Source organism: Lepidochelys kempii, chromosome 3 (genome assembly GCF_965140285.1).
Source record: "Lepidochelys kempii isolate rLepKem1 chromosome 3, rLepKem1.hap1, whole genome shotgun sequence".
Lineage (NCBI taxonomy): Eukaryota > Metazoa > Chordata > Testudines > Cheloniidae > Lepidochelys > Lepidochelys kempii.
This window is the reverse complement of record NC_136382.1, coordinates 3,879,465-3,903,957: the sequence shown is the minus strand read 5'-3', so window position 1 is coordinate 3,903,957 and position 24,493 is coordinate 3,879,465. Positions and strand designations below refer to the sequence as shown.

The 24,493-nt window shown below is 51.5% G+C and overlaps 1 protein-coding gene across 10 annotated transcripts in view; it reads left to right on the top strand.

Moving 5' to 3' along the window:
* The window catches only part of OTOF (otoferlin), a 206,174-nt gene that overhangs the window by 89,443 nt on the left and 92,238 nt on the right, over positions 1–24,493 (top strand). For 8 of the 10 annotated variants that reach the window (XM_078852019.1, XM_073335512.2, XM_078852014.1 and 5 more), the window contains exons 4-5: positions 11,275–11,374; positions 19,987–20,198. In XM_078852019.1, coding sequence (XP_078708145.1) covers positions 11,275–11,374; positions 19,987–20,198 — 312 coding nt within the window. Of the gene's footprint in view, positions 1–11,274; positions 11,375–19,986; positions 20,199–24,493 lie in introns of those variants that run through there. The other 2 variants (XM_078852020.1, XM_078852021.1) reach the window with 2 other exon arrangements.

Genomic DNA, 24,493 nt, shown 5'->3' with positions numbered 1-24,493 from the left:
ACCCTACTCTGCCCCTTCCCCAGACCCCACCCCCTGCTCCGCCTCTTCCCCGGGGCCCCACCCCATGCTCCACCTCTTCCCCAACCCCCGACCCTGCTCCGCCTCTTCCCCTGGCCCCACCCCCTGCTCCGCCTCTTCCCCTGGCCCCACCCCCTGCTCTGCCTCTTCCCCCAGGCCCCACCCCCTGCTCCGCCTCTTCCCCTGGCCCCACCCCCTGCTCTGCCTCTTCCCCCAGGCCCCACCCCCTGCTCCACCTCTTCCCCGGGGCCCCACCCCCTGCTCCGCCTCTTCCCCCAGGCCCCACCCCCTGCTCCACCTCTTCCCCGGGGCCCCACCCCCTGCTCCGCCTCTTCCCCGGGGCCCCACCCTCTGCTCTGCCTCTTCCCCCAGGCCCTGCCCCTACTCCACCTCTTCCCCAACCCTGCTCCGCCTCTTCCCCTGGCCCCACCCCCTGCTCCACCTCTTCCCCCAGGTCCTGCCCCTGCTCCGCCTCTTCCCCCAGCCCCACCCCCTGCTTTGCCTCTTCCCCCCAAGGCCCTGATTGGGTGTCTCTTGTATCAGAGGCACTGTCCCAAAGTAGCTCTAATGGTTAGACCTGGTTATCTGGGGTTTCAGCTCTGCTGATTTACAACAAAGACCTTCAATTGAATCTTAATGAGGTCTGTTATTACACAGTGGAGACAGAAAGGGTCAAATGGTGTCAGATAGATGCCCACACAGCCAAGTACAAATACCCTCTCTCAACACCACTGGCCTTTGGCACCCATGTCCCTGGCCTAGCAAGTGCAGTTTTGTTGAGGGTGAGTCCCTCAATCAGGGTAAGCCAAGCACACTTCTGCTGCCCCTGGCTCACACTACAAGGATACACCACTCTTTATTATCCCTGCCCCAATAACAAAGTGACTTGTGATCCAACACCAGCCAAAAGCAATCATTTGTGCAAAGCAGCCTCATCATGCTGTGCACCTAGGCAGAGTGGGCGGGTCTATGCAAACAAGGTCAGCTCATGAAGTCTTCTCCCCCAGCTCATCACCAGACGTCAGGGGAGAGCTCGCGCAGACCCTGCTTACACTGACAAGTGGTGAGACACTTGCGATTCTGCAGCTGGGGTTTGCAGTTGAGCACAACTGCACCCTGGGCAAAATACACCCTTGTAACAACCAGTGGTGTCTGCGCTCAATGGATTGAGCCTTCCTCCGTTGTCGTACGTTCCCCAACGGGATCCCTTGGGCCCACTCTGCTCCAGGAGCTTTCCCGGGCGGCTGTAGATGATGTTCGTGGTGGACTTGAGGAACACGTGGGGTAGCAGGGCATGCTCAATAGGTCAATGATAATAGCTCTTATGCAGTAGTTAATTATTATACGGAAAGTGCCGACAGAAGTCGTTCTGAACGGGGAAAAGGGACGTATGAGGCATTTGGCGTCTCCCCGACAGGGCTGGCAGCAGGACTGGTGGGCATGCACTGGAGGGCATGAAAATTTGGCCTGATAGAGACTAGTGGGCCAAATTTATTCCTGGTGTAACTCCCTCGAAGGGGCATGGGATTAGAGTGGGGATAAAACTGGCTCGAGAGAGGTGCCCTCACAAGTACCTGCCCCTCCAGGAGGCGAGTATCATTATCATAGAATCATAGAATATCAGGGTTGGAAGGGACCTCAGGAGGTCATCTAGTCCAACCCCCTGCTCGAGGCAGGACCGATCCCCAATTAAATCATCCCAGCCAGGGCTTTGTCAAGCCCGACCTTAAAAACTTCTAAGGAAGGAGATTCTACCACCTCCCTAGGTAACCCATTCCAGTGTTTCACCACCCTCCTAGTGAAAAAGTTTTTCCTAATATCCAACCTAAATCTCCCCCACTGCAACTTGAGACCATTACTCCTCATTCTGTCCTCTTCTACCACTGAGAACAGTCTAGAGCCATCCTCTTTGGAACCCCCTTTCAAGTAGTTGAAAGCAGCTATCAAATCCCCCCTCATTCTTCTCTTCTGCAGACTAAACAATCCCAGTTCCCTCAGCCTCTCCTCATAAGTCACGTGTTCCAGTCCCCTAATCATTTTGTTGCCCTCCGCTGGACTCTTTCCAATTTTTCCACATCCTTCTTGTAGTGTGGGGCCCAAAACTGGACACAGTACTCCAGATGAGGCCTCACCAGTGTCGAATAGAGGGGAACGATCATATCCCTCGATCTGCTGGCTATGCCCCTACATATACATCCCAAAATGCCATTGGCCTTCTTGGCAACAAGGGCACACTGTTGACTCATATCCAGCTTCTCGTCCACTGTCACCCCTAGTTCCTTTTCTGCAGAACTGCTGCCGAGCCATTCGGTCCCTAGTCTGTAGCGGTGCATTGGATTCTTCCATCCTAAGTGCAGGACTCTGCACTTGTCCTTGTTGAACCTCATCAGATTTCTTTTGGCCCAATCCTCCAGTTTGTCTAGGTCCCTCTGTATCCTATCCCTACCCTCCAGCGTATCTGCCTCTCCTCCCAGTTTAGTGTCATCTGCAAACTTGCTGAGGGTGCAATCCACACCATCCTCCAGATCATTTATGAAGATATTGAACAAAACCGGCCCCAGGACCGACCCTTGGGGCACTCCACTTGATACCGGCTGCCAACTAGACATGGAGCCATTGATCTCTACCCGTTGAGCCCGACAATCTAGCCAGCTTTCTATCCACCTTATCATCCATTCATCCAGCCCATACTTCTTTAACTTGCTGGCAAGAATACTGGGGGAGACCGTGTCAAAAGCTTTGCTAAAGTCAAGGAACAACATGTCCACTGATTTCCCTTCATCCACAGAACCTCTCGTCATAGAAGGCAATTAGATTAGTCAGGCATGACTTGCCTTTGGTGAATCCATGCTGACTGTTCGTGATCACTTTCCTCTCCTCTAAGTGCTTCAGAACTGATTCCTTGAGGACCTGCTCCATGATTTTTCCAGGGACTGAGGTGAGGCTGACTGGCCTGTAGTTCCCGGGATCCTCCTTCTTCCCTTTTTTAAAGATGGGCACTACATTAGCCTTTTTCCAGTCGTCCGGGGCTTCCCCCGATCGCCATGAGTTTTCAACAATAATGGCCAATGGCTCTGCGATCACATCCGCCAACTCCTTTAGCACTCTTGGATGCAGCACATCCGGCCCCATGGACTTGTGCTTGTCCAGCTTTTCTAAATAGACCCTAACCACTTCTTTCTCCACAGAGGGCTGGTCACCTCCTCCCCATGCTGTGCTGCCCAGGGCAGTAGTCTGGGAGCTGACCTTGTTCGTGAAGACAGAGGCAAAAAAAGCATTGAGTACATTAGCTTTTTCCACATCCTCTGTCACTAGGTTGCCTCCCTCATTCAGTAAGGGGCCCACACTTTCCTTGGCTTTCTTCTTGTTGCCAACATACCTGAAGAAACCCTTCTTGTTACTCTTAACATCTCTTGCTAGCTGCAGCTCCAGGTGCGATTTGGCCTTCCTGATTTCACTCCTGCATGCCCGAGCAATATTTTTATACTCATCCCTGGTCATTTGTCCAATCTTCCACTTCTTGTCAGCTTCTTTTTTGTATTTAAGATCAGCAAGGATTTCACTGTTAAGCCAAGCTGGACGCCTGCCATAGTTACTATTCTTTCTACACATCGGGATGGTTTGCCCCTGTAATGTCAATAAGGATTCTTTAAAATACAGGCAGCTCTCCTGGACTCCTTTCCCCCTCATGTTATTCTCCCAGGGGATCTTGCCCATCAGTTCCCTGAGGGAGTCAAAGTCTGCTTTTCTGAAGTCCAGGGTCCGTATTCTGCTGCTCTCCTTTCTTCCTTGTGTCAGGATCCTGAACTTGACCATCTCATGGTCACTGCCTCCCAGGTTCCCATCCACTTTTGCTTCCCCTACTAATTCTTCCCGGTGCGTGAGCAGCAGGTCAAGAAGAGCTCTGCCCCTAGTTGGTTCCTCCAGCACTTGCACCAGGAAATTGTCCCCTACATTTTCCAAAAACTTCCTGGATTGTCTGTGCACCGCTGTATTGCTCTCCCAGCAGATATCAGGGTGATTGAAGTCTCCCATGAGAACCAGGGAGTGCAATCTAGTAACTTCTGCGAGTTGCCGGAAGAAAGCCTCGTCCACCTCATCCCCCTTCCCATTATTCCCATTTCGTATATGGAGTAACCAAGACACAGAGGCTAAGAGCCGCTCCTGCAGCTGGATCTGAAGTACAGACTCTCCAGCCTGTGCTGGGGCCCCTTTGGGGTTCGTTCACACACAGGGATCCGTGCTCGCGAAGCCGATGGAGCAGCCAGCCAGCAGCACAGTCTCATTGAACCAGCCATTCACCTCTACGACTTTCGGCTTATGCGCTGGGCATCCTGCCCGCTGCGGCAGGTGAGTGTCCGGACTCTGCCCGGCAGCAGCTGCAGGAGCAGGCTAAGCAGGCAGCCTGGGCACCGTTCTCTCGAGCGCTTCGCAGAAGCTGAGATGGGCTGCCGCACCGTGACCCTGGGGCATGCCCTGCCAAAGTACCCAGTGACCCGGGCCTGACACATGCTGCTCCCAGGCCCGACACAGCCGGCGGTGCTCTGTGTGGAGTCATGCGTTGCCACTAACAGGTTGTTCTCAGTTCACTTGATCACTTGTTATCAGATCACTTGGTGATTCCCTGTTCTGGTCATTCCCTCTGGGGCACCTGGCATTGGTCACTGTCGGAAGGCAGGATACTGGGCTAGATGGACCTTCGGTCTGACCCAGCGTGGTCGTTCTTATGTTATATTCAGTTGCGAGCACTGCAAATACCAATTCTGCTTTGCCCTCCCACAGCTAGAACTCAGTGGCATTACAGCAGGGGTGAACCTGGCCTGAAGGTTTTACTAGCCTCTGGTGTAGTAAGTAAGGGCCAGCTTTTTAAAGGTGTTTAGGTACCTAAAACCGTTTGTTTCAATGGGAGTTTGGCACCTGAATGCCTTGAAAAATCTGGGCCCCCAGCTCCAGGTCTTCAAGTATTTTAGATCCATGCAGCAGGCCAGATAAGTTCAGATTCTCTCTGCTTCTCCTCCCGCCCCATCAGTGTATTCCGGTGGTGGGGAGGATCCCATGGGCCTGTGTTTCCGAGTTCAGATCCAGGCCAGCTTGTTGGCTCTGTGCGGAGTTTGTGCTGCTGCGTTCCAGGGTTTTGGTCTGGCGTGTTCTGTGGGCTGCTGGAGCGCAGGGCACATACCTGTGCCTGGCGGGATGGTTAACGCCGCTACAGGTCATCAGCAGAGGTATCTGATTCCCTGCACTGTTCACCTGACCCCATGCACCAGAGGGACAAGAGTCAGGACTCTTGGCTTCTCTTCCCAGCTTTGTTACTATCTCCATGTGTCACACCAGGCAAGTGACTTGACCTTACTCTGTGCCTCAGTTTCCCCACTTGTCAGTGGGGTTAATATTACTTACCCAAGATTTGTGAAACTGATGTTTGTTAAAGAGCTTTACATTCCTGTCACGGAGTGTGGGGGAGTCCAGGCCCTGCACCCCTCTTCCAGGGATTCACTGAGACTCTCAGCCAGCCAGTAAAACAGAAGGTTTATTGGACAACAGGAACACAGTCCAAAACAGAGCTTGTGGGCACACCCAGGACCCCTCAGTCAAGTCCTTCTGGGGGAGCAGGGAGCTTAGACCCCAGCCCACCCCCCCACCCCCCCACAGGCTCTCTCCTGCAGCCTGTCTTCACATTCCTGGGCAGAGGTGTTACCTCCCCCTCCCCCTCCTGGCTCAGGTGACAGGCTCTCAGGTCTCCCATCCCCAGGGCCCATTCCCAGGTCAACACTCCCCCCTCCCTGCTGCGTCACATCATCACAATTCCTCAGATGAAATGTGCTGCATTATTGTAATGTGCAGGCATAATGTTTATGTGCTCCCACTGCCATCTAAAGGAAGGAATCAGAACTATGTGTGTCATAGGCACTATAGTGCTAACAGCGAATGGAGACTCTCTTCATTTGAGTGGCAGAGGATTGGGTTTCTGGGGTAGGCACATCTGAGTTCTGTCCTCACTGCTGCCATGAAGGTCCCAGTGTCTGTGGAGTGCAGCCCAGTGACATCTGTGAAGTCCTAGGTGGGTGTGAATTTATTCCAAGATTGTGTTTTTACTCCCTTAGGGCCGTCACATGCTGGAATTTTAAACCAATAAATGCATTGCATTGAGGAAACCTTTTCAAGCTTTTAGCAAGGCTCTAGGATTACAAAGAGTATTACCAATTCTTTGACCATTGGGGCAATATAGGCTCTGCCTCAGTCTTTCTCATGATACTTGAAAGTACACTTGAAAGAAGATCCAGGTCTCTGTTTGAGGTGGCCATGCATTATTCATTGCATACACAGCGGAATGAAATACACACGCAATTCATGTTTAATGGGCTACATGGCATCTTAAATGAATACACAACAGCTGAACGCTGGTATCTCTGAGCTCGCTCAACATGGAATCTCAGGGGTGAGGCGGCAAAGGGTCCCTCGCACGTGACACTAATAGACCTCTCCGACAGAGGAAGAGTCTCCCACCAAATGGGCAGCGTTGCTCCATTGGACAGGTGGGCTTGCCTTCTTCTAAAGCATCAGCTACAAGGCATGTCACCAGGCTGGAGGGATGGATCATCTGGGGCATCTCTTAGGTTCTGAGACAAGGGCTCAGGGAGGATCTCCCCGTTGCTATGGCTGGATGGTGCTGGCCAAACAAGCACATTTTGCCAGGTGGTTTGGTCAAATCAACTCTACCATCTTTGTTGCTCATGAACAGTTCAATTAGCGGCCCGGTGATTGGTCACATGGTATTATTTCTGTTCCCTGATTGGATAACCAAAACTTTAAAAAAATGTGAGACTAGCCAATAACGCATAAAGGCTTCCCCTGCTCCGACCTGGCTACGTGAGTGTGTTCACACAGGACCACAGCGACTGGTGCGAAGAGCAGCCAGTCTCCAAGCCCTTAGGCAAACTATGGTGTTTCCAGGGATGTGAATGCAGAGGGAATAGCAAAAGGGTTGGAAGAGGTAGGCTGAAGGTCCCACATGAGCCTGGATCTGAAGTCACTGAGGTCTGGTTTACTCGACACTACAGGGCAGCTTACGTCCACCTAACTCTGCACGTGTCTACACTTAAATTTGGCTCCCGCTGATGTAACTGCCCCACTACGCCGACTTAAAAACTCCACCTCCCTGAGCAGTGTAGAGTCACGGGCGATGTAGTTAGATCGACGCAATGTCAGTGCAGACACTGGCCTCCAGGAGCCATCCCACAATGGCCCCCGCTGACAGTACAGCAAGAGCTCCTGGTGAAGACACATACGGCCGATACAAGGAGCAAAGAGGAGACGCACAGGAGCGATGTAATTACTGGGGCGGCTGCATGGAGGGGTGTCGTGTAGACATGGCCTGAGGGGCAAGTGATTGATGATCTAAGAGTTGTTCAGAAGCAGTGTCTCATTGCAGAGCAGAGCTGGGCTGGTGACAGGAAGGACGAAGGGCCCACTGGCTTGGGAGTTGGGTGACTCAGGCTCCATTCCCTGCTTTGCTGCACATTCCCTGAGTGACCTTAGCCAAGACATGCAGGGTCTGCCTACGCTGCGAAAAAACCCTGTGACAGCGAGTCGGAGAGCCCGGGTCTACGGTCCTGCACTACGGTGCTAAGCCAGCTGTGTCGATGGGCCTGCTCAGGCTGTGAAACCCAGCGAGGAGGGTGGAGCTCAGGGCTCGAGCTCCAGCCCACATGGGAACGCCTACACTGCTGGTTTTGTAGACCCCAACTCACTGCTGCAGGGTATTCTTCTTTTTTTGCAGTGTCGACGTAACCATAGTCTCTCTCTGCCTCAGTTTCCCATATGCACAGTGGGGTAACAGCCCCACTGTGCCTCACAAGGGTGCTGTGAGGATACATACAGTGAAGACTGTCAGGTGCTCAGATATTATGATGCAGGGCACCAGCTAAATTCATTAGCTAGCCAGCGTGGGGACCAATCTGAAGCCCAGTGAGCCCAGTGAGTTGGGGGAGGTCCCGGACTACAGGAAAAAGGCTAATGTCGTGCCCATCTTTAAAAAAGGGAAGAAGGAGGATCCTGGAAACTACAGGCCAGTCAGCCTCACCTCAGTCCCCGGAAAAATCATGGAGCAGATCCTCAAGGAATCAATTCTGAAGCACTTAGAGGAGAGGAAAGTGATCAGGAACAGTCAGCATGGATTCACCAAGGGCAAGTCATGCCTGACTAATCTAATTGCCTTCTATGATGAGATAATTGGCTCTGTGGATGAGGGGAAAGCACTGGACGTGTTGTTCCTTGACTTTAGCAAAGCTTTTGACACGGTCTCCCCCAGTATTCTTGTCAGCAAGTTAAAGAAGTATGGGCTGGATGAATGGATGATAAGGTGGATAGAAAGCTGGCTAGATTGTCGGGCTCAACGGGTAGAGATCAATGGCTCCATGTCTAGTTGGCAGCTGGTATCTAGTGGAGTGCCCCAAGGGTCGGTCCTGGGGCCGGTTTTGTTCAATATCTTCATAAATGATCTGGAGGATGGTGTGGATTGCACCCTCAGCAAGTTTGCAGATGACACTAAACTGGGAGAGATAGATACGCTGGAGGGTAGGGATAGGATACAGAGGGCCCTAGACAAATTAGAGGATTGGGCCAAAAGAAATCTGATGAGGTTCAACAAGGACAAGTGCAGAGTCCTGCACTTAGGACAGAAGAATCCCATGCACCGCTACAGACTAGGGACCGAATGGCTCGGCAGCAGTTCTGCAGAAAAGGACCTAGGGGTTACAGTGGACGAGAAGCTGGATATGAGTCAACAGGGTGCCCTTGTTGCCAAGAAGGCCAATGGCATTTTGGGATGTATACGTAGGGGCATTGCCAGCAGATCGAGGGACGTGATCGTTCCCCTCTATTCAACATTGGTGAGGCCTCATCTGGAGTACTGTGTCCAGTTTTGGGCCCCACACTACAAGAAGGATGTGGAAAAATTGGAAAACGTCCAGCGGAGGGCAACAAAAATGATTAGGAGACTGGAACACATGACTTATGAGGAAAGGCTGAGGGAACTGGGATTGTTTAGTCTGCGGAAGAGAAGAATGAGGGGGGATTTGATAGCTGCTTTTAACTACCTGAAAGGGGGCTCCAGAGAGGATGGATCTAGACTATTCTCAGTGGTAGCAGATGACAGAACAAGGAGTAATGGTCTCAAGTTGCAGTGGGGGAGGTTTAGGTTGGATATTAGGAAAAACTTTTTCACTAGGAGGGTGGTGAAACACTGGAATGGGTTACCTAGGGAGGTGGTGGAATCTTCTTCCTTAGAAGTTTTTAAGGTCCAGCTTGACAAAGCCCTGGCTGGGATGATTTAATTAATTAATTGATTAGTCCTGCTCTGGGCAGGGGTTTGGACTAGATGACCTCCTGGGGTCCCTTCCAACCCGGGTATTCTATGATTCTATGATTCTCCTTCCTCTGTGAAACAATGGTTAGATAGATCACTGCCCTGAGACTGAACAATGCCCTGAGGCTTACAAGGAAGAAGAAAGAGACTGTAATTAATGGCAGTGTTCTCACTGGCCCCAGCGAGCTGAGCACTGTGAAATTATTTCTGACAAGCCCTCCAGATACATTGTCTGTAGCTCTGGGATAGCAGGAGGATCTTTATCAGCACTGCAGATCCGACGGTAAGGGAGAGCATAGCACATGCTTTGTGCCAGGGCTTCTGCTGGGTTATAAGCAGCTCGGTGTTTAATAGGTGGCCTTGTTTGCAGCATTGCTCGCTTCGTATGGCCTGGTGAGGTGCACAGATCGTTTTGGTGCCACGCCAAAAATGCAAAGCAAGAAACAGCAGCCTCAAACGGAGCAGCATCAAATAAACTGAACCGATGCTGAGATACCGGAACAGGGAGGGCGAGGGCACCATGGCCGGCCCACTTCTAAAAGTGGGAGCGCTAGGCCTTCCCACATTTTACCGGATGTGAGGGCAAGCCACAGGGGGAGGGGGTAGAGAGGAGCAAGCAAGGGGCAGGGTCCTGGGGGGAAGAGGTGGCATGGGAGCAGGGCCTAGGGGGAAGGGGTAGTGTGGGGGTGGGGGCTTAGGGAGAAAGGGGGTCGGGGCCACAGTTTGGGCACCAGTGCCCCCCCACCACCACTTTTAGGGACCTTCTGCCACTCCTGCTGAGACAGCCCAGGGGCATTGACGCTGAGCGTTGTATTCATTTCCCCGTGTCATCTGACAGACATGGCCGCTGGTTAATTTACTTGCCAATGATGCTGGAGTTCCAGGCTGCCATGCTAGCAAACTGCAGAGCCGAGGGGCCTCGCTGGAGGATGAGGGGCCAGTTTGCCACAGCATCTGGCCGCCGGGGTGTAATTCTGCAGTGCTGGCTCAGTAGGGTGACCAGACAGCAAGTGTGAAAAATTGGGACGGGGGTGGGGGGGGTAATAGGAGCTTATATAAGAAAAAGCCCCCAAAATCGGGACTGTCTCTATAAAATTGGGATATCTGGTCACCCTATGGCTCAGGCTCCATGGCCACTGACTCCAGGGGGCGCGTTGACTGTACAAGCCCGTCCACACGCTGCAGCGACCCCCTGTGCTGCCAACCGCGGAGGAAAGGATGAGCGAGATGACGCACCTGGGAGGTGGGCTGAGAGCTGTGGTCCTCAGGCCTCCGCTACAGCTTGAGCTCCCTTCGCTAGCAGGAGTCGGAGCTGTTCTGTGGGCTCAGCCACGAGATGGCGCTCAGATACTCCACGCCAGTACGTTTCCTGCGGGCCTATAGGAATTAGAGATGGAAAATGGCCCCAGCTGGTCCCATCCCTCCCCAGCCCAGGTGACCAATCCAGGGCTGATTATTCCTGGCAGTTCCCTAACTCGTTGGACCCTGTGCTAGCCAGTTTATGTTCTGCCTCCAAGCTCCTGCCTTCCTGGGTAATTTCAGGGAGGTTTCCAGCACCCTGTGCCTTCTGCTTGTGTCTATAATGGGGTATCCCAGCCATGGGCACCAGGCTGGGGACAGCACCTGCTGCGGGGAGCATCCTGGACTCTCCATGGATCTTGCACCTTTTGAAAGTCTCCCCCAGAGCTAGGCAAATATATACCAAGGTGGCAATGGAAATGAAGCCTCTGATTATAAAGACGCCCTCCCCCAGCTCCAATGGCAGCTGGGCAGAGGAGTTCCCTTCCCTTTGATGGCTGCGTTGGGCTGGCGGGGATTCACCGCCTCTCTAGGGCCCAGGAATTCGCCCAGCCTGCGGCTCCTCACCCCCTCTCCCGTTTGTTTCCTAGACTCATCGGCACGTTCCGGATGGTCCTGCAGAAGGTGGTGGAGGAAGGCCAGCTGGAGGTGACGGACACTTTAATAGACGACAATAACTCCGCCATTCGGGTAGGTGACAGACAACAGTGGCCGCTTTCTGTCCTCCTGCAATGTGCGCGTGTGGCACCGCTGCCCCCTGCTGGGGGAATGACAGAGCTGCATGAGTGCACGTGAGACTGTCGCCCTCTAGTGTCCACCTATGCCCCGGAATCTCCAAATCTTGGCAGCCTTTCCCCGTCAGATTTTACTGATTTCTCATGACGGCTCATCCAGGGTCAAGAGGTATGAAACTATGGATGTGTGTCTACACTCTGAGATGGCAGTGGAATTCCCATCTTGAGGAGACACACCTGTGCTGGTTTCAGAGTAGCAGCCGTGTTAGTCTGTATTCGCAAAAAGAAAAGGAGGACTTGTGGCACCTTAGTGACTAACCAATTTATTTGAGCATAAGCTTTTGTGAGCTACAGCTCACTTCATCAGATGCATTCAGAGGAAAATACAGCTCTCATCCCCTAACGCCCCTGCTCTACTTGCGCTATATTGATGACATCTTCATCATCTGGACCCATGGAAAAGAAGCCCTGGAGGAATTCGACCATGACTTCAACAATTTCCATCCCACCATCAATCTCAGCCTGGACTAGTCCACACAAGAGATCCACTTCCTGCACACTACAGTGCTAGTAAGCAGTGGTCACATAAACACCACCCTATACCGGAAACCTACTGACCGCTATTCCTACCTACATGCCTCCAGCTTTCATCCAGATCACACCACACGATCCATTCTGTCTACAGCCAAGCTCTACGATACAGCCACATTTGCTCCAACCCCTCAGACAGAGACACACACCTACAAGATCTCTATCAAGCATTCTTACAACTACAATACCCACCTGCGGAAGTGAAGAAACAAATTGACAGAGGCAGAAGAGTTCCCAGAAGTCACCTACTACAGGACAGGCCCAACAAAGAAACTAACAGAACGCCACTAGCCATCACCTTCAGCCCCCAACTAAAACCTCTCCAACGCATCATCAGGGATCTACAACCTATCCTGAAGGACGACCCATCACTCTCACAGATCTTGGCAGACAGGCCAGTCCTTGCCTACAGACAGCCCCCCAACCTGAAGCAACTACTCACCAGCAACCACACACCACACAACAGAACCACTAACCCAGGACCTTATCCTTGCAACAAAGCCCATTGCCAACTGTGTCCACATATCTATTCAGGGGACACCATCACAGGGCCTAATCACAGCAGCCACACTATCAGAGGCTCGTTCACCTGCGCATCTACCAATGTGATCTATGCCATCATGGGCCAGCAATGCCCCTCTGCCATGTACATTGGCCAAACTGGACAGTCTCTACGTAAAAGAATAAATGGACACAAATCTGACATCAGGAATCATAACATTCAGAAACCAGTTGGAGAACACTTCAATCTCTTTGATCACTCGATTACAGACCTAAAAGTGGCAATTCTTCAACAAAAAAACTTCAAAAACAGACTCCAATGAGAGACTGCTGAACTGGAATTAATTTGCAAACTGCATACAATTAACTTAGGCTTGAATAAAGACTGGGAGTGGATGGGTCATTACACAAAGTAAAACTATTTCCCCATGTTTATTTCCCTCACCCCACCCCCCAATGTTCCTCAGACGTTCTTGTCAACTGCTGGAAATGGCCCACCTTGATTATCACTACAAAAGGTTTCCTCCCCTGGCCCCCGCTCTCCTGCTGGTAATAGCTCACCTTAAGTGATCACTCTGGTTCCAGTGTGTACGGTGACACCCATTGTTTCATGTTCTCTGTGTATATAAATCTCCCCACTGTATTTTCCACTGAATGCATCTGATGAAGTGAGCTGTAGCTCATGAAAGCTCATGCTCCAATAAATTGGTTAGTCTCTAAGGTGCCACAAGTCCTTCTGTTCTTGTTACCTGTGCTGGTGCTGATCATGCTAGCAAGCTGAAAACTGAGTGGAATTACACCCCAGCTCGAAGTGCAGACATACCCCATTTCTGGGGTACTTTCAGATGATGCATAAAACCTGGTCCCGTGGCTTTATCAGAGCCCTGAGCTCTACGCTGCTCCAGGGAATGGCAGACTAGGTCTGCAGGGAGCTAACGTGGCCTGTCCAATGCACATTGGCACATCGTGCTCCCCAGAAACAAGCAGAGCAGAGCAGAGCGCACCATTGCTGGCAGACTAGAAGCCTGGGAACAAGGACTTGGAGACCCTACTCCGTCCCAGCTCTACAGTCAACTGTGTGCCCTTGGCAATGATGAAATTTCCCGCTGTTCCATACCATGTAGGTATGAAAACTATGTTTTAATGACTTAGGGCCTGATCCAAAGCCCACTGAAGTCAGTGGGGGAAACTCCGACTGCCTTCGGGTCAGCCCTTGTGTTTTTAACCCGGCATTATTAAAATATATTTGTCAAACTGAATCAACCAACAGCTGTTCCCTGCTGGGCTGCATGAGACGCTTTGAAGTTAAGCGGCTTCTGCATAGGCGGCAAGTGAGTCTTCCATTTGGGGAGGCTTACACACAGCTCCCTAGAAGTGGGGGGGCCACTAGTGCCTGGACTATGGCCCCGCCCCGACTCTGCCTCTTCCCCCCTAGGCTCCTCCCACTCCTCTCCCACTCCTTTTCCTCTGAGGCCCACCTCACCCCTCTGCCACTCGCTCCTCTCCACCTCTTCCCCCAAGGCCCGGCCGCCCACCCACTCCTCTGTGTCGTGGGAGGGGGGCTTAGGGGGAAGAGGCGGGGCAAGGGCGGGGCCTTGGGGGAGAAGGCAGAGAGGGGGCAGGGTCTCAGGCCAGAGTGTGGACAGGGTCATGGTCTGGGCACCAGTGGCCCCCCACTTCTAGGGAGCTTCGCTTCCGGCGCTCCAAAGGCGGCAGGCCGACACGCCTCCAAAGGGAGGTGACCCATGCTACATCCGCGGCATTTGCCCTCCTGCATGGCTAGCCTTTTGGGGGGAGGCTTAGCCTCCCCAGGCCTCTTATACAGACCGCCCATCATCTTCTGAATTATTTCTAGGCAAAAAGGCTGACATTTTGAAAAACAGGGATCCATAATTTCCTGATATATTTAAAAACCATAGGGGGAAAATGCTTCCAGTGTGCCAGCTGCTCGCAAACGTGAGGACTAGAAGACTAGGAAGCTGATTTCACCTCTGTGTGCGGCAAGGGTGAGAGCGATGCTGGAATCCTGCATCCCGCTTGGGTGTCCAGTCCTTAAACTGGCGGTTGAAAAATGGGAGAGGGGACAGGAAGGAGCCAAAGGAATGAGTCGAGGGCTGGAGAAGACACCTTGCAGTGAGAGACTTAAAGAACTCAATCTATTTAATTTACCAAAAAGGAGATGGAGAGGTGACTTGAGCATGGGGTGTAAATAGATTGGGAAGCATTCGATTTTTATTAGTAAATGTCAATACATGTCACTTTCACCGTACCCGCATCCACCCTATGGGAAAAGACTTCCACCCAGGATACTTGACATTGACAGGTAGGCAACGTAAGAAAATGCTGCTTGAGGACTTCTTAGTTTGATCTGAGGATATTTACTTCGTATGTTTTGACCTGTGATGTTTACCCGTTTATGTTTTAAAGGTTGTAAAGTTTTCACTTTTTGAATCGCAGTGTCTCCTGTCATTAAGTGATTCTTGTCTGATCTCCCACATCGCCTGCCCCCGCCCCCAATTTCCTGCAACTGTGAAAACTTAAATTGATAAAAATAGAGAAAGAATACTTTAAAACCCACGATTCTGCACAGCTGTGAAAATTTAAATCACTAAAAACTATTTTAATGCTTAAAAATAAACATCGATATTATCCATGGAAATTGTTAAAAAAAAATTGAATTCTGCCAAGCCTGTATATAAGGAGCTTCCTGGAGAAGAAATACTAGGTACTAAAGGATGCTTCAGTCTGGTGCAGAAAGACGAACAAAAAACCAACGGCTGGAAGCTAAAGCCAGAGAAATTCCACACATTTTCAATGGGGAGGGTTATTAGCTATTGGAACAAACTACCAAGGGAAGTGGGGGATGTCTTCAGCTCCAGATTGGAGGCCTCTATGGAAGAAGTGTTAGCCACACACAAGTCACTGGGCTCAGGACAGGGTACCTGGGTGAAACTCTGTGACTTGTGAGGACCTACTGGTCCCTTCTGGCTGTAAACTCTATGAATCTGTAACTAGAGGACTCAGTGCAGGACTGGAGACCAAGAGGAGAAGTGACCTAACTCTGGCTTCGCTACAGACTGACTGTTTGACCAGGGCAAGTCACATCTGGTCTCAAGGCCTCAGCTTCCCCATCTGCAAAATAATACTTCCCTGCCTCCCAGGGACGTTGTGGGGATTAATGAGCCAGCGTTTGTGCCGTTCTTAGAAAAACATATAAAGCCCCATTGCCAATACCAAACTATCTTTTCCTGGGAATTTGGCACAAATGTTTGGCAGACAGAATGATAGAGTGAAAAGCATCTAGATCCCCCGTAGGTCCCTCAGTAAGTCCTTGGAGTCACATCCTGTGTGTTCGTGTGTGAGGCAGAGAAACACATTTGATATATATCCAATGTTCATATTCCTGGGTTCATACCGCTTGCTTTGGGACAACTGTAACATCCCTGGAATATATTGTCCCTTAATTGCTGACGCCCTCCGACGGAACTCTGGTGTTCCGGTCCTGTTAATCTGGGCTGCGCAGGAGTGGTTGCGTTGGTTGGGGTATATGATCTATGCAGAATTTTAGATTTGCCTTTTCCCATGCAGTATCCATGGCAACTTCTTAGGACAGAAAGGACAATTTAGCCATGTAAATTCCTTCTAACCCCCCTCTGCTGCAGCTCCAGTGACTGTATTAAATAGGGGGAGAGGATGGGTTCTCTAAACCAGTGGTTCTCAGCCTTTTCAGACTACAATAGCCCTTTCAGACGTGTGAAGCCCGAGTCCTGGTGCCTCGGGCTGAAGCATGTAACTTAGCATTGCAGGATTCCCTGTGGCGTGGGGCCAGGGCCAGCTCTAGCTTTTTGGCTGCCCCAAGCGGTGAAGGAAAAAAAACAAAAAAACAAACCTGGTTGAGCTGCCGCCAAAGTGCCGCTGAAGAGGAAGAGAGGGACTGCAGGGCCTGCCATCGAATTGCCGCTGAAGACCCAGACATGCCACCCCAGTGACGGACGGAGTGCCACCCCTTTCTATTGGCCACCCCAGGCACCTGCTTCCTTCGCTGGTGCCTGGAGCCGGCCCTGCATGGGGCCGCAGGCAACTGCCCTGCTTGCTACCCACTAATGCCAGCCCTGCACTTGCGACCTCCCTAAACCCATCCCACGACCCCCCTGGGGTGAGAAACACTGATCTAGATGAGTTGAAGTACCCCCTGGAAGACCTCTGCGTAGCACCAAGGTACACATGCCCCTGATTGAGAGCTGCTGCTCTAAGCACACATCCCATGGCGCTCTGCAGGGGATAAGGCAGTGAGGATGCAAGCCCTGTGAATAACTCCAGACTGAGTAGCTCCTCTCAGACCTGACCACGTAATCACCAGAGCTAGAAAGAGGCTTTCTCCAGGCTTTGAAAGATGCTATTTCCTTTGTCAGTCATAGAAATGTGTCACCTGCAATTTTAGACCATTCGCATACGGGGACCAGAGGGAATCGGATGCAGAGCTGTTACAGTAGCATAGTCAGAGCAAGCGGGCTGGGAGCCAGGAGACCTGTTCTCTGCCACTGACTCTCTGGGTGACCTTGGGCAAGTCACGTCCCATCTTTGTGCCTCACTTTCCCCATCTATAAAATGGGATAATGATCAGTGGTGAATGATTTTTTTTAAATGGCTTTTCGAGCAACATGAACTGTTCATGGTGGTCAAATTTTTCCAGCTCTTCACTGAGAAAACAAATCAGTAAAAAATTGTGAGAGTTCTTTTTTGGGGGGGGGGGTTTACAAAAACGGGAACGTTTTACTAGAACCAATTTTTATTTTTTATCTGAAAGCATTTTTGGAAAACTAATTTGTTCCCAGGTTTTAGTTAAAATTTTTTTCATAGAAAAACAAACCAAAAAAAGGGGCAGGGATTTTTTTTAACTGGAAAATTTTCTAAATTTCCTTCAGAACATAATTAGCGGTTTTGGACTAGCTCTAATAATGACACTCAGCCGTCTCCCTGAGGAGCTGTGAGCAGATCCCTGAAAAATATAGACAAAACATTTCTTTCAGCTTTTTGGCTACATTTTTCAAGTTTTCGTTTTTATGACAAAACCCCTACGGTCTGATCATAAATGAGGTATTTCCCACAGAAAGTTCCATTTAGATAACAAAATCTATTTTCCTACAAAACTATCATTTTTGGCCAAAATCTTTTCACCGTAGCAATGGGAATTAAGTGAGTGTTTGTGAAATGCTCTGAGGTCTGTTGGTGAGAAGCAAAGTCCTCATCTTTGCATCCTGGTGACTTCTGCATCACTTGATCACTTGCAGTCTCTAAATCATAACTGACTATGCAGCAGCTCAAACAGAAATCAGGGGTGTGATGCATAGAAGCATAGAAGATCAGGGTTGGAAGGGACCTCAGGAGGTCATCTAGTCTAGTCCCCTGCTCAAAGCAGGACCAATCCCCAATTAAATCATCCCAGCCAGGGCTTTGTCAAGCCGGGCCTTAAAAATCTCTAAGGAAGGCGATTCCACCATCTCCCTAGGTAACACATTCCAGTGCTTCACAACCCTCCTAGTGAAAATGTTTTTCCTAATATCCAACCTAAACCTCCCCCACTGCAACTTGAGACCATTACTCCTTGTTCTGTCATCTGCTACCACTGAGAACAGTCTAGATCCATCCTCTCTGGAACCCCCTTTCAGGTAGTTGAAAGCAGCTATCAAATCCCCCTTCATTCTTCTCTTCTGCAGACTAAACAGTCCCAGTTCCCTCAGCCTCTCCTCATAAGTCATGTGTTCCAGTCCCCTAATCATTTTTGTTGCCCTCTGCTGGATACTTTCCAATTTTTCCACATCCTTCTTGTCGTGTGGGGCCCAAAACTGGACACAATACTCCAGATGAGGCCTCACCAATGCCGAATAGAGGGGAATGATCACGTCCCGCGATCTGCCGGCATTGCCCCTACTTATACAGCCCAAAATGATCTTAGCCTTCTTGGCAACAAGGGCACACTAGCAGTGACAAAGTGTGACAAAATGACAAAAATGCAGTGACAAAGAAAGGCCAATGTGAGGCCTTTGAGCCTCTCCCCCTGTGGCAGGGAGCCTCTCCCCCTATCCTCCAAGAACTTCAAAAGGCACATCCTCCTTCACGTTACTTTTGGTCCTGCTTTGAGCAGGGGGTGGGACTAGATGACCTCCTGAGGTCCCTTCCAACCCTGAGATTCTCCGATTCTATCATTCTAAACCTGGGGGTACTCAGGGAGGTGATTGGTGAGACCACTACTGGAATAACACATCACATTTTGGTGTCCACATTTTAAACTGGCCATTGAAAAACTCGAAAGGGTACAGAAAAGAGCCACAGAAATAACTGAACGGCTGGAGAAAATGACTTACAGTGAGAGACTTAAGGAGCTCAATCTGTTCAGCTTTTCCAAATAAGATTGAGAGGTAACTTGATTACAGTGTAAACGCATCTTCGAGGGGAGAAATACCAGGTACTAAAGGACTCTTTAATCTAGCAGAGTGAGGCAGAGCAAGAACCAATGGCTGGATGCTGAAGCCAGGCAAATTCAAATGAAAAATAAGGCACCAATTTTTACCAGTGTGGGTGATTAACCATCAGAGCAAACGGCCAAGGGAAATGGTGGATTCTCCAATTTTTTGAATCCAGACTGGCTGCCAGTCTGGAAGAAGCTTTAGCCCTCTGTGTTTCAGGAGCCAAATTAGAGATCAGCGTTACCCAAATGAGCCCCCGGTGTGTGAATTCATGGCTTCATTTACTAGAGCGGCGGGTATCCAAGGCCAGGGGAGGCTTAGCCTCCCCTAACCCAGGCTGTGGTCCCCCCCACGCTCCACCCCGAGGCCCCGTCCTCACTCCCCCTCTCCCCTGAAGCTAGCAGGGGCTCAGCTCCAGCCAGCAGTCTGGAGCTCGGGGCTGGGACAGCGAGGGACGGCGCGCAGGCCAGCCGGTGGCCTGGGGCAGCTTGGGCTGGCCCGGGGGTCAGGCAGCTCGGGGGTCAGGCCAGCTGGGCAGCCGGAGTGGTTTGGGCGGCTGCGGGCAGGTATGGGGTGCTGGCAGGTGGGGGGCACGGCCTCGGACAGAAGGGGCGGGCCCAGGGGCTAGCCTCCCCAAAGGTGGGGTTCACCCGCCGTCCATATATTAATAACCTAGTGCAAGTTAACTTAATTGGTTAATAACCTAATGAAAGCATCCTGATTGGTTAATAGCTTAGATCGCTTAATAATTCAATCCCACCGTGTTTTAATATCTTGTGCTGCAAAGAGCTGCCGGAGACACATTAAAGAGCCACTTGCGGCTAGCACGCCTCGGTCTGCGTATCACTGATTTAGCCAAATGCCCTGTGGAGGGCTCAAGGCAGGCGTCACATTACACGGGAGGTCAAGTGAGATGATCTAATGGCCTCTTCTGGCCTCAGTATTTAGGAATAAATCTTCCCTGCGCGCTGGCCTCACTCGCTGAGCGTGTGTTTGGTTTGTGTTCCAGACCAGCGTCTCCATAGAGATCAGGTACCAGGCCATGGATGGCACCGTGGGCACCTGGAATGACGGGGAATTTCTGGAGAGTCCTAACTACCGGTCGGAGGGCAAAGGCCCGTTGGAGACAGAAAGTCTGCTCCCCGGGCACCGGCAAGGCGCGGCCGTGTCTCCTGGCAAATCCAACCCCAGCCTGAAACCGGCAGAGAGGAACTTCAGGAGGTAACATTCCACCCGCGGCACCAACTCGATTCCCAGGCACTGCCCGGTGCGGGCAGACTTCTTGGCATGAGCGTGCATTGGCAATGAGCCCTCCTCAATATGTCTATGGAGGGGGGCCCTGTTTGTCCTTGTTCATAGCGCCACCGTCTTCACGTCACGCTGCAGCGAAGGGAGATAGGTGTACGAGCTAGCGCAGATGCGTCTCACCTCCGCTGGATTTGCATTTCCAGCTGTGTCTCCGCCCCTGTTCATTTTAAACAGGTCGATGCGCAGGTGGGCGTGGGGCGGGACACGGCTGCGGCTGCTTCTCCTCTGCCTTGAAACTCAGGCCAAAAAAAAAAAAAAAAGGCTGCAAAACACAGGAGAAAATTAGCCGGACAGACTCACTCTGCCTCCCTGGTGGCCGCGCCGTGCTTTCGGAAGCCAAGCACCGCCCCTGAGACTAAGGCCCCGCCCCTTGGAATAAGACACGTTGTCCAGTCTGCTTCAGTGCCAGATTTTGCCCATTGAGAGATGGCTCCTGCAAGAGACATGGGTTACAGGCTAATTCCGGGGGGCGGGGGGAACGCAACATTTGTCAACAGATACTGCACTTCTAACGCACCGTAACCGCAGGGCTAAGTAGAAGGGAAACTTGTGGTGATATTAGCTGCCACCAGGTGGTAACTGTTGGCAAATGCAGAGGTCTTACGGCAACCTAGGGATATAACCCCGGTGCTGGGTGCGGTTTCAGGCCGGGAGGAGAAGCAGCGATCAGCAGCTTGCTCGAGGGTGTGATGTTTACACTGCCTGCTCTCTGGGTTTCCAGGTGAGGACCGCAGCGCTGGTGTAAATGTCACGGGGGGTGAGGGCTGTCCCATGCAGACACATGCGCACAGGAGGAGTTCAGTGGCCGTTAGGAGAGCAGCTCCGACCATTCACTCAGAATTGGTTAGGCATGAATTGGAAATGTCGGTTATTGCTGGGCCCAAGTAGCCGGTGATTTCCTAGAGACCAGTCAGCCCAGTTCCTGGGCCCTGGGGTGGAGCTGAGTGTTAAAGCAAACCAGTTACTGAGGTTTGTAATGTGCCCGGGAGGAGTGGGAAATGCAAATATAATTAAATACAGATGTGGGGAGGATTAGGTGGCTGGCTGTTGGTTAGGCCTCTTCATATTGGATGGGATTGTAATACTTGGTATTTTTATAGCGCCTTGAATCCCAAAGGATCCCACAGCATTTCACAGAGTACGGCACCACTGATATGCAGCCACCTCTGGGGTGGGATCTGGCAGCTGGGTTATAATGCCACTGACATGCAGCCACCTCTGAGGTAGGATCTGGCAGCTGGGTTACAGCATCACTGACATGCAGCCACCTCTGGGGTGGGATCTGGCAGCTGGGTTACAGCATCACTGACATGCAGCCACCTCTGGGGTGGGATCTGGCAGCTGGGTTACAGTGCCACTGACATGCAGCCACCTCTGGAGTGCAATCTGGATTACAGTGCTGTGGATGTGCAGCTACCTCTGGGTGGGATCTGGCAGCTGGGTTACAGCACCACTGACATGCAGCTGTGTCTGGGTTGGGAGCGGCAGCTCAGCTGACAAGTGCACAGCAAAACAGATGCTCATCTATCACAGTGAGCTGATGGACATGGTGTAAGCACCTAGCTAGACAGATCAAATTGGGATATTTTGGTCCAGGGTGCAGGGCAAGTTCTTGCACCTTTTATCGTGCACCCTGAGCAGATGTAGCCTTGGTTTTCTGATGAGATCGTAACCCGTTCCCCCGATGACCTGGGCTTTTGGAACAGAAGGATCCAAGTTCTACCCCGGTAGATACTGTGATGTTCCAGGTAGCGGTTGTATGTGACATAGCGGTAACCATGCAGTTTTCCTGGCCTGTCCCCTCTCATGGATCCTCCACAGGATTTGAACTCAGAACCTGCTATACTACAGCACGGGCTTCTACCACAGAGCTAAAGGAGTAACTCCTCTAATGCACATCAGCAGTCAGCCACTATCCGCTACGAGGCCGTATCACCGGCGAGGGACCCAACACGCTTTATGAGCATGTTACGCTTATAGAGCCGTGGATTTACTTCTTGCTCCTTAGTCTCCCTGAACCGTTCTGCATCAGTGTCAGAAGTTCTTCCTCCTGATGCATGGCCTGTGCTCAGAACAGCTTATCGCTTAGCTGGCCAGCCAGGAAGGAGGAGATGCGTAGGCAGAAGTGCAGTCTGCTTTGGAACGGATTTTGCTCTGTACCCAATCAAATCCCCATGAAGAGTTCGTTTGCTGTTTTGTTTTGCTCTAATTTGACTCCTGCCGACTCCACACCCCTGGGACAGCGGCTCATACAGACCATTACAAAGCATTCAGCACTGTTCACCCCAGTAACTAGATGTCCCAGCCACTTTGGATAGGAGCCAGGCCTATGCACATGGGCGTGAAGATGAAATGACAGTCGAATGTGGGGCTCGTGGTGGGGCACAGGCATGGACACCCAAGTTTGCATGTGTGCGGAGGGACAGGAGGTGGGGAGCACTGCCTGGGTTCACGCATGCATGAACAGGTAGGGGGTGCTCACAAGGGAAGGTTAAAGAGAAGAGACAGAAATAATCCCAGCTAGGTAACCCTGCGTTGGAAGCTGGCAGCAATACCTAGTGCTGGGTGAATAACAGATTTTTCAGTTTGTTGGCATTTCCGAACAATGGAGTGTTTGAGGGAGAATTGTTTCAGGTAGAACAGAAAGGGAAATGTTTCGAAATTTTCAACAAATTGAAAAGTAAAATAAAAATCACTTTGGGTTGAACGAAAGGCTGCATTGGGACTAGGAGCATTTCTTCACATCTGCCATTTTTTTAAAATGAAAAATGAAATGAAATGCCAAAGCCAAAAGTCATTTTGAATGGAAAAATTGACAAGTTTCTGGTTTTTTCGGGACTTTTTTAGAGTTTTTCCAGCTGAAACAGCTCAGCGACATAAACACAAATTGACAAAATGTCTCAAGGTCCCCGAGTTTTGATCCAAACGTTTCACCTGGCTCTGGGGGGGAGGGGGCGGAGCCAAGCCATCCCCAAAGGGAGCCCTGCAGAACCATGCCCAGCTCCTAGCAATGAACCTAGCTGGGCTGGCGGTGATGCCAGAAGCAGGAAGGATGGGAGCTGATTTCCCAGTGACTTAGCGGAGTGAGCAAGGCTGATATGGAGAGAGAAACGGCCTGCCTGGCTTTGGAAACCAGCTGTGGAAATCGCTGATGGAGAATAAAAATGCAAGGCGAGCTAGAAAGAGAAACTAGGGGCCTGCGCCCTTTACGGCCACTTTATGGGGATAAAAGAGAACACAGAGTTCCTCGTTCCCATGACCTGAACCCACCCGCACACAACGAGCACTAAAGGGAACCCTCAGGCTGTCAGTCTCAGCAGAGGCTGGGGCCAAATGGGCCATGGAGAGTGAATTCTCAAGGCAGAGGAAGCTGATGCTGCATCCATGTACAGGGAGGGCTCCTGTTCTCATTCACACCACCAGAAACCTGGAGCGGCTCCACCGACTTCCACTGAGTCGTGCTGAATGTCCAGCAGCGTGGCTGAGACCAGGATCTGCTCCATCCAGCCAGGGAGGAAAAGACCCCTGAGTCCCAGTCACCCACTGGAGCCAGATGCAGCCAAGCGCCGGGTCCAGGCTCTCTGGAATAACGCCTGGGTGCGGATTGCACCCATGTCACACACCAGCCGAAGGCAAGTTACGCTCAGCCAGAGGGCTCTTCGCAGCCAGAGGGGCTAGGGCCTGATTCTGATCCCACTTGGGCTGGGTGAACGCCTCGGCCTTCAGGTTTACGCTGGCGCATCAGAGCAGGAGCAGGCCCAGGGCGTTTGTCTGAGCTGTCTATTTAGGGAGGTGCTGATCAGTGACTCCCATGTTAAGGTGGACCGGAGAGCTGACTGGACCTGAATAGATTGAAAATAGCTTGGAGGATGGGGGCTTGGGTCACCACTGTGGTACTCCTACCTCACCCCGTGGCAGCTCCAGGGAAACTGTCAAAAAATGGGGTCACCCAGTGTGGACCCAGCCCTGTTCAGGACTGGAGGGAAACAGCTCTCAGACGTCCAAGCTAGGATCTGCTGTCTTGCCTCTCCTCCCATGAGGGCGGGAGGGGGCCTATTCCCTGCTCTATCATATGATGGTTCCTAAGGGCCCTCACTGAATGTGGCACTGTGTAGGGTATAGCCAGAGCGACACAGTACCCGTCCCAGGTGAGACAGACGATAGGCTAGCTTTGCAGTGGCCAATCACGTGCCTTAGAAATAGATCCG